The sequence below is a fragment of the Hoplias malabaricus genome, chromosome 5 (assembly GCF_029633855.1).
Source record: "Hoplias malabaricus isolate fHopMal1 chromosome 5, fHopMal1.hap1, whole genome shotgun sequence".
Classification (NCBI taxonomy): domain Eukaryota; kingdom Metazoa; phylum Chordata; class Actinopteri; order Characiformes; family Erythrinidae; genus Hoplias; species Hoplias malabaricus.
In genome coordinates this window covers 1,854,622-1,865,181 of record NC_089804.1, presented here as the reverse complement: position 1 = coordinate 1,865,181, position 10,560 = coordinate 1,854,622, and the positions used below count along the sequence as shown (strand labels likewise).

General features: G+C 46.1%; 1 protein-coding gene across 1 annotated transcript; it reads left to right on the top strand.

Annotated features, from left to right (window-relative positions):
* The first annotated feature begins 1,107 nt into the window (after nt 1–1,107).
* Nucleotides 1,108–9,365, top strand: sgms2b (sphingomyelin synthase 2b). Its single transcript, XM_066671519.1, has 6 exons — nt 1,108–1,295; nt 6,252–6,778; nt 7,185–7,302; nt 7,443–7,596; nt 8,071–8,243; nt 8,359–9,365. The coding sequence occupies exons 2-6, from the start codon at nt 6,312–6,314 to the stop codon at nt 8,542–8,544; spliced, it is 1,098 nt and encodes a 365-aa protein (XP_066527616.1). The 5' UTR covers nt 1,108–1,295; nt 6,252–6,311; the 3' UTR covers nt 8,545–9,365.
* The last annotated feature ends 1,195 nt before the right edge of the window (nt 9,366–10,560 follow it).

The window sequence follows — 10,560 nt, the reverse complement described above, 5'->3', positions numbered from 1 at the left end:
AGGGCAGAAGGTGGGAAGAAGGTGAGCCAGCGGGGGGCAGAGTGATGCTCTGGGTGACGTTTTGCGAGAATCCTTGGGTCCTGGAGTTCATGTAGACCACCTCCCTAAACCCTGCAGAGCGAGGCCCACACTGCAGTCCTCTCTCAGCGCCTCACCACAAACTCTGCTCAGGAACGGTTTGAGAAACAGAACCAAGTTCCAGGTCTCGACTCGGCTCCAGATGCCACCTGATGATGGGTGTAGATAAAATAAAGCTAATTCAATAGAGATTTTAATTAGAAACCATTAAATCAACCACTACATTCATTCAATCAATCAATCCATCAATAATATATCAATATTTCTATCTCTCCGTCTGTTTAGTCGTGGTACAGATGGCTGGTTTTACCTGTGTGATGTCAGATTTGCTCCAAATGTTGTGATCTTCAAACCTATGATAAAGATTTCCCTGCCTTAGCACCACACTTGTGTTCATTTGTTTTTGTTTTTATTTTTTTTTATTTCCCCACGTCTGTTATCTCTGTATTTTCTTAGTTGTATCTTAATTGACCACAGCGTATGAAAGGTACTACAGTACAGAAATAAACTTGCCTTGCCTTACGCTGGTACCTCCCACTCTTTAGCGCACTGCGCCCTCTACAGGACAGAGACGACACTGCGCCAGTTGGAAAAAAGTTGGAAGGAGAGAGGAAAAGAAATAATAATAATCTTTATTTGTATAGCACATTACAAACATAAATGCAGTTCAAAGTGTTTTACAGAAATTAAAATAAAAATAATACAATATTAAAAAGTGTAAATCTGCGATTAATGTCATTATTTTAAAAAGATTTTATTAACATCTTATAGGTGCTCGTCCTCACTTAGGGTTCAGAAAGTTTCAGAAACTTAATTCGTTTAGTAGTGATTTTTAATCATTTTTAATAATATATTTTCTTTCAATTGCCTTTTTTTTTCAAATGGAATAAGTTTAAAGAGGAGTTTCTGTGGTGGTTTGTTGTGATATCGTGTTTATGTGAAACTGAGAAAACTGTGACTCCACTGGGGGTGGGGAGAGGGGCTGAGGGACATGACTCACGCACACACACACACACACACACACACGACAGGTGCGTCGTTGGCAGGAAAGGGAGGGGCTTATCTCTCAGGTGGGCGTGGCCACAGCAGGTGAAGCTGATGCTGGGAACAGAGCACGCTCAGAGACAGATCAGAGGAAACGTCCAGAAGAGTTAGGACTCGGCTCTGTTTTTAGCCGCGGATGAATCCACTCCCTCCAAAAGCACACGGAGCAGTAGGTGAGTGCTGGAACTTCTTCTGCAGGGAGTACGACACCTGAAATCACTACGTTTTTTTTTATTTCTGACAAGTGAAACTCAAACGCAGCAGGTTTACTTTCAGTGCTCTTCTTTCAAACTTCGTTTTAAATCTTCGTTGCCTTTCTTCTGGTTTGTGTTTTTGAAAAAACACAGCTTTAAAAGTTCTCTGTTAGCATTGCTAGCATTAGTCTGTTGTCTGAGAGTGTGTTGGGTGGTGTATAAACATCCTCCAGTAATAAATAGTAGGCTATTGCTACTTCTGTAAATTTCCTTCTCCAGACACCACCTGGAGTTTCGATCCAAAAGTATGTGCATGTGCTCCTTGAGAGTGAGCGAGCTGTGCTCGGTGCAACTTCTCAGAGCAGTAACTGAAGTTTGAAGCAGTCTGGTCTTCAGTTTCTCTGAAATACAAAAAAACTACAGCTCCGTAGTCATCAGAGAGACTCAATAAGCAACAACACCATCACATTTCACCCAGGGAAGAGCTTAGAGGCAGAGTGTGAAAGAAAATACTTCAGTATCCACACACACTCATTAATACTGCTCTAGAGGAACACCCCCAGAATCTCCACAATCACAGCGTCATGGGGATAGTGTGAGTTACTCAGAGTAAGTTCAGGAACCCAGATGTGAAGCTGTTTCTGTTGGTTTTCTTGTGAGATTTTGCCTCTGTGTAAATGGCAGCTCATCTCCAAACAACCACTTCACCTCGGTAGGGCACAGGGCAGGAGCACACACTGGATAGGACACCCGTCCATCGCAGGACATCTGTCACTCACAACTGTGGACAGTTTCACAGCCAGTCCAGCCCCAGCATGAGTCATTTCCGATGTGTGTGTGTGTGTGTGTGTGTTGTGGAGCAGAGTCCAGTGCTTATCTGTGTTCGAGTAGAAGTGTAAATCCAGGAATGGTTAACTTTTATCACCCAGTCATGTGCAGGCTCGAGGGGTGTGTGTGTGTGTTGGAGTGGGAGTTTGCAATGAGATCAGTTCCTGGATTGAGCTGAAGCCGCGTGTGTGTGTGTGTTTGCTGTAGATGAAGGTAGTGAAGGTATTTTAAGATGTGATCAATACTGGTCCATTTTAGCGTCTGGCTGGATGCTATTAGGGTTCTGTCCAGTGAAACCAAATCCAGCCTGGGACACTGCTGAAGGTTGTTGAAGCTATGGAAGGAGCAACTGTCAGCTAGGCTAACGCTAAGGTCTATATATGATTTCCAGATTTTATTGGGCTAAGAACTCAAACCAAATCTTGGATTCTGTATCACATGCAACACAGCGGTCTTTAAAAAATTCAGACAATTCAATAAACACAGGCAGCACGGTGGCTTGAAGTTTAAGCCCCTTCCCCCATCTGGTTCCATGTGGGGGGAGTTTCGAGGTTTGAGTTTGTATGTGAATTAGTCTCAAAATATTATTGCTGTATACAGTATTACTGAGGGGAGGGCTTTGGGTGGTGAACTGTTGGGCTGCGTGAGCACAAAGTTGAGTGAAGGGTTTTCGGCGCTGTGCTGTTCAGCTCGGCACACACCGACACGCGTTGATGATAAAAACATGTTTCTGAGAGAGAGCAGATTTCAGCACCTGCTCCTGGAGGAAGAGAAAAGTTATAAAATAAATGAAATAAGACGGTTCTACACTGTTTAGAAGCACAGCTGGTGCTAATAGACACTTGTGGTTTAACACACACCACAGCAGATGATTCTCCAGTGAAACTGAGGCTCAGATTACACACATTTAGAGATAAAGCCTCACAGCTGTGAGCACAGAGTCGAGTGAAGGCTCTTCTGAGTGTTTTGTCTGTTTTTAGCTTCATTGATCTCTCAAACTCAGCTCTAAACTCACACTGCGGGGAGAGACTATGCTTGTGTTTTATCCCCCACCCATTTTCAGAGTGTGACATCAGCAGTGTGTGTGTGTGTCCCGATATGGACTGGTACTCTATCCTGGGTGAAACCCTAGTGTCCAATGCAGTTCTCCAGGTGGACGCTTGTTCTGGGTTCTATTTCTCACCTGTGTGTGTGTGTGTGTGTGTGTGGATTGATGTTGAATGGAATGACATTCTGTGTTGTACTGATTTTAAAGTGTAGTACATAAATATAAACAAACAGGAGGTCTTCCTATAAAAACTTCACATCCTAAAACTCCCTGAACTGCCTTAAGACCTGAATGTCCCTGGTCTGTGAGCGCGATCCAAACAGGTCCAAACATGTCTGTTCTCAATCTGATTCCACTTCAGAGTAAACGTCTGATTCTCACACTGAGCGCTAACGAAACACCTGACACACACCAGCACACTTCCAGGACTTAGTCTCCACCGACACCCACGCATTAGTGTGATCTAATGACCTCACACACTGTGGTAGTCTACGTCCTGAAACACAGGGTCACTGTTTCAGCTTCGTGACTCATACAAAGTGTGGTGTTAAGATGTAAGCAGTAGACAGTCTTTCACAAATCAGTCGTGTGGGCTCCTCTCCCCGGGTGACTGTCTGTGAGGAGTGTGGTGTGTTCTCTCTGTGTCCGTGTGGGTTTCCTCCAGGGGCTCCTCTTTCCTCCCACAGTCCAAGCACTCGAGTGGATGAGTGTGTGGAACTGTCCTCAAGTGTGTGTGTGTGTGTGTGTGTGTGTGTGACTCACAGAGAGAGACTGGGTGAGTGTGTGAAACTGTCCACAGGTGTGACTGGCCCTGGTGAGGATGGAGCACTAAAGTATGACTGAATGAATGAATGAATGATTTGCCTGTACACACGTACACCATCCTGGAACTACGCCCTGACCCTGTAGATAGTGTAACGCTGTGGTCAGAGATGTTTTTAAGCTCTGACTTGTGAAAGAGTTCCTACTGAACGCGGCAGAGGTCTAACTCCACATCGTTATCTCAAAGCCCCATGGATTTGGAGAAGACTCAGAATGGTCTCAAATCCTCAGAGTCTTTCTTAAGGAAAGATTGATTGATTGCTGTCTGTCTTTCTCTTTCAGTCTTCCAGAAGCAGAGAGAGAGAGAGAGAGAGTGTGTGTGTGTGTGTGGCAGGGGAGAAGGGCACAGTGTGAGAAAGAATGAGTGCTGAATGAGTGCTGACAGGTTTGAGTGGGGCGTGGCGACTCTGGTTTATCTTCGGTCAAACGCACCTTCAATTCCTCACACCTTCAAAGACACACCTTTGTTTGCTGCCTGAAGTTAAACCCAGTGTCTCACGCTGATTTCAGCCCCTTTTAAGACCAGCTCTCACAGCCCATAGAGAGCCTGGCTCAGCCAAGGTGTGTCTCTCCCTAAGCCTCGGCTCAGAACCCGAGGACGCAGAGCAGACTGTGTGCTAAGGCCGAGTAGACAGAGGTTAGACGGGAGCTAGTTTGCATTTGTCCAGCAAGTTTTAAAGCACTTTCATCATATTATTAACGACAGTTATTTCATTCAGCAAAAAATTACATAAATAAAACTGAAGCCGTGTGAAGAGTTTATTGGGCGCTGCGTTGGTTCTGAGCTCCATCAGGAAAAAGCTGCAGAAGACTGTGATGGGTTTGTTCTGTTCTTGGGGATAATACTGTGTCCAAAGGTCCGTGTGAGTGTGGGTTTAGACCAGTTACAGATGGTCTGTAAATGGTAAGTGTAATTCATTTCTACAGCACTGTGCAGAAATCAATGGAGAGGTACAGGGTGGTCTCCTACCCTCCTCCAAAAGTTACATAGTGCATTTTCTGCAGTGCTGAGCCCTGAGTAGCAACGACAGAGTTTCTGTTCTCCCTGTTACAACTCAGTGGAGAGTGTTTTGAAGCTGGAATTTTGAGGTAAAATATAGTTCCTTTTAATTTTCAGTTGATTTTTTAAAAATAAACTGACAACTGCTATTTTTAATTGTAGACGACAGGGAGAATTTGGGATTTTTATTTATTGGGATTGTGCCTGAGTAGGCAGTGACTCTGTAGACAGCTGTTGTCTGTCCTCATAAGGCAGATTATTGGGACGCTGTAGTTAGACAGTGATTGGGTCACAGCTTGTTCCCGCCCACTGCACACGACCGGTCTTTACTTCCGTCAGTGGCTAGCGTCGGCTGAGGAACGGTTTGATGCCGTCTTAAAACTTGGCCAGGTTAAGGTACCCCAGTAGGTAGTGTATTTAATGTGTCAGGAGCGTGCTCACTGTGAGGTAAAACGCTCTCTATGTCGACAGCCCGCAAGGTTTTAGGACAGACCCATTAGTTTGATTCAGATTCTAGTGTGGAACTGAATGATCTGGGGAACTGTGATCAGGAATAGATCCAGAAAACCTGTGAGTTATTGATGTGATGCATGGGCACAGCTCTGAGATTATTCAGTAGAAATGACTGAGGATTTCTCCACCACCAGCTGGAGGGCAGTGATTGGACGGTAGAGTTCTAAATATTACTGCAATGTGGTGCTACTGGAATGATTAACAACATCCAGCCGAGTGTCAACTGAATGAGGAAGAGATGAGCTTCGGCAGCTCTGGAATGGAACCTGCTAAACTCAACTCGACTCTTTTCCTGATGGAGTTCACTGTAAACTCTAGAGTCCTCTTAGTGGCCTTGAGCAAGTTCAACCAGCTCGGCTCAACAGCTTTCTTTACCCAGCAGTCCCCTTGGTTCCGGCAGTCGGGGTGGTATAGGGGTTATGTTGGGACTGCTTGGGTCGTGCTGTGAAGAAAGGGAAGCAGAAACTAAACCTACAAGGTGAGTACAAACCGCCGTGTTTAAAGATGAAATAGATTGGATTCAGTGGAAATTTGATCGCAAGCATTGGAATGCCAGTGTGTGTAATTTGACTGGGTAATGCGCCCACATTCCAGCGACTGGAGCGTGACGTGGCGATGTTTATTCTGTGATGAAAAATAAAACAAAAAATTCTTACCTCACTCAACGTCATTTATTTGAGTTTCTCACAGTGAGTCTCTCTCTCTCTCTCTCTCTCTCTCTCAGAAGAGTTAGGACCATACGAGGGGACGTTTTCTGGCCTTTGGAGACCGACAGCCCCGTGCGATGGCTGCATCTAAGTTTCCCAAGTCTGGAGACAGCAACAGCCACATCAGCAGCGCTAATCACATTGAAGTGACTGTGGCAGACAGGCCACACCCACAGGACACGCCCGACAACGGTCGTCAGTGCAACGACAGGCCGTCCCGCTTCTCCCGGAGCTTCGCCAAAATCCTACGCAAGAACCAGGATTACCTCCAGATCACCATCTCGGAGCCCAAGCTGGAGCAGCTGCCGGCGGAGTGGTGGAAAACGGGTGTGGTCTTCCTGTGGGCGCTGCTTAACCTCTTCCTCACCACCGTCATGATCACCGTCGTCCACGAGAGGGTCCCCGACAAATCCGTCAGCCCCCCGCTGCCAGACAAGTTCTTCGACTTCGTGTCCCGAAAGGACTGGGCCTTCAGGGTCACGGAGGTCAACGGCATGCTCCTGGTCACGGCCTGGTTCCTGCAGTGGCTCTTCCTCAAACACAAGTGAGGGTTTACCTTTACTCTTCATCCATTCACCCTTTCACCCCTTCACCACCAGTTCACCCTTTATCATTTCAAAAGACCAGGGATGACATCACTACATCACTCACTCACTCTAATACTTCATCACTTCACTTAACAGTACATCACTCCATCATTTTATCACTTCACCTCTTACATCACTCCATCCTCCATCATTTCACCCCTCTCTCCATCACTCACACTACATCCCTTCCTTCATCGTTTCCTCTTTATCTCACTGCATCTCTGCACTTGAAATTACAACAAAATTATTACATAATTTTATCTCTGCATCACTCCATCATTTCATCATCGTTTCACTATATTTCTCCACAGTAAGATTAACTCACATATTTCAGTAAACAGTGTGTGTGTGTGTGTGTGTCAGATCCATCATAGGACGGAGGTTTTTCTTCCTGTTGGGGACTCTGTATCTTTACCGCATGGTCACTATGTACATCACCACACTTCCTGTCCCCAGTGACCACATGAACTGTGCTCCCAAGGTGAGAGCAGACACCTCTCTCTCTCTCTCTCCCCATCTCTGTATCACTCCTCTCAGCATTCCTTCATTTCTCATGGTGATCTGATAGGGTCCTTCGTGCATGACCATGTCATTTCTCTCTCTCTCGCTCTCTCTCTTTAGCTGGAGGATGACCACCTCGGGCGGATTCACCGCATCATGCAGCTGTTCTTTGGAGGAGGTTTGTCCATCACTGGATCTCATATGATGTGTGGGGACTTCCTCTACAGCGGACACACGGTCATGCTCACCGTCACCTTCCTCTTCATCAGAGAGTGTGAGTGCACTACTCTTCATCATCGTAATACCACAGGAGTATTAACTAGGGCCTGACCGATTTATCGTGTGTCCAATAATATCGATTTTATCTTTTTTTTTTAAATCTGATGATCAAACAAGGCTCCGCCTCTGGTAACTCACCCCTCCCCCACTCCCCTGTAAACCCCGCCCCATTCCTGTAGTCCATGCTAATTATAACACAGTCAAGTCGTGATGTCACTGGAGTCAGTGTTTTATCCAGATTTTCCATTCCACCTTAAATAGTGTAAAAGTTACCTTCACCTTAAATGAAATGCAAGGGGGTGGGGGCATCTGAGGGCACAGCCTCCCTCTCTCTGGGTGAGTAGGACATCCCACCCCACCCCCCTCCAGTCAACACCAGGACAATGCTAGCTTTAGTGGGTGTCTGTTAGCTGTCCAGTGGTATTTTGTGGAAAATGGTGAAGGTTGATTTTGACGTTGTCTCCTGTAGACTCCCCCAGCTCGTGGTATTGGACCGTGTATCATCTGATCTGCTGGGTCCTAAGCGCCGTGGGCGTGGTCTGTATTCTCGTGGCTCATGAGCACTACAGCATTGACGTTGTTGTGGCTTACTTCGTCACGACTCGGCTCTTCTGGTGGTACCACACATTAGCCAACAACCAGGTAAACAAACACACACAGCACACACTCTCAAGATCCATGATCATTTGACTGTTCTGAATGGGATACATTCATGTGGTCATCTGTTAAGTTTCTCTCTCTCTCTCTCTCGCTCTAGTCCCTGTTGGATTCTCCTCATAACTACCTGAACAAAGTGTGGTGGAGGTATTTCTTCAGGTTCATGGAGAGAAACGTTAGAGCCGTGGTCCCCTGTGTCTTCTCTTGGCCCATATCTCTGCCCAGGGCCAGCTTCAAAATCCCCTGCAGGAGGTACTCCAAGGTCCAGATCGTCCGAGAAGAGTGAGGGAACTGAGAATACCAGCACTCACTCGCGCACAGCAGTGTTTATTGACTGTGAGGCTGTTTGTGTGTGTGTGTGTGTGTGTGTGTGTGTGTACGTACCTGGAAATATGCTCCACTTTTTGTTTACTCTTGTAGTGACAGTAAACTCATTAAATTACTGCCCGCTGGATTGTAGCGGAAATTTGCTGCTAATGAGGTACTGCCCCCTGTAAACCCCGCCCTCATGTAAACCCCGCCCCCTTTCCTGTTGTTTATGTTCTTTAAAATTTGATCACACAAACACAGACAGCTAGCGAAACCATGTCAGGAGCTAGCAGCATGTGGGGACTGTTTAGCCGTGCTAACGTACACCAGAATGCAGCTAGCGTCCAGCTCATTGTCAGATGGTCAGTGTTGAACTTGGCTTTGGACTTTTCAGCCATGCTAACTTGAAGATTGCTAGCATGAGGTTTGTTGTCTGTTTGCCAGTGTTGACCGGCGCCCCCTACAGTCAGCTCCATGTGTCAGACAGTTTGTTGCCTCCTGAAAAACTCTACGTTTACAGATTGAGTCGTGCCGGATGTTCTAGCTTTGAGAAAATGAGCTAGGCAGATTAGCTAGATTAGCTTCCAGAAACAACATTTGAAGAATGTGTGTGTGTGTGTGTGTGTGTGTGTGAGAGAGAACTGTGGACCTCGGTCCAGCTCTATGTTTACATAAAGTTTACCGTTAACAACAAAAGGTTGTTTATTTCCCTTTGAGTTACTGAAGAGACTGTCTATCACTGCGTACTGTTTTCCTTCGTGTTTTTAAGGCCGTGTTTGCCTTAATATCTATACGAATATTAATATACATTTGATATTATATAATTAATATTTCATTCATTAATGAAATATATTGTAATATTAAATAAACTATTTTTTTCTAATAAATGTTTAGGTTTTTTTTATGCTGCATAATGGAGGCACTGTGGGTGTGAAGGGCTCAGCTGGAGGTCAGGTAAGGTGTGTTTGGTGCTAAAATAACCCTGTAGTCCTCCACGCTGAGGTCAGCAAAGACCGACGCGGTCGAACCTGAAAAACCTTCTCGCCTTCAGTCAACAGCGAGCAGCTCCAGGGCTCTGCCTCGGCGCTGGGTAAACACTTTCTTTTCGCTTGGCTTCAGGCCGTAATCTGGAGCTGACTGATGCTCTAATCTCGGCCTGAGTCACCGGCGACGCCCGAGAGCAGCACACGGAGGACACGCCCTCTCCCCGGCATCTCCCTCCAGCCCTGAAAGCTTCCAAACCTGAGATCATATATACTCCACTCAGCCATAATATTAAAACCACCACTTGTTTCTACACTCACTGTCCACATGGGGGCACTCTGTCTGTTGCTCTGCATACTTTGTTACCCCCCCTCTATGGAATCAGATTTGTGCCAAAAAGAATCGCACAAAAAATCATTTAAAACTTATAACTTAAATATCCAGTTCTGACATTTGCTCCATGACTTTTGCGCGTGAGCTCTGGGTTCTGCGCGTGAGCTCTGGGTTCTGCGCGTGAGCTCTGGGTTCTGCACGTGAGCTCTGAGTTCTCTGCGTGAGCTCTCAGTTTTTTGCAACTGATCCCTGAGTTTTGCGAGCAGTTTTGGCACAAACCTCTCGCGTGTGCGGGTTCTCTCAGGGGTGCCTTCCCATTGGCTAGTGAGATTTTAAGTGACATCTCAGTGTCCAAGGTATTTTGGACTGCACGTGCGTCCTCCACAATGCAGCTCAGCAGTGAGAGAGACACAGTGGGGATTTTACAGAAACACCAACTCTCTGTGATTTACTGTTCTACACCTGCAAAGACATCAATGTAGATTGAGATTGAGGTAGTTGCCTCTAAATGACTGTGAAAACACACCTGTTTGTCTCTGAACAATGTCCGGTGCACTGAGTTGTCACTCAAAATCTCATTAGCCAATGGGAAGGCACCCCTGAGAAAACCTGCGAGAAGAGTGCTCGCGCACAGATTCTTTTTGGCACAAATCTGATTCAGAGAGTGGACACAGGG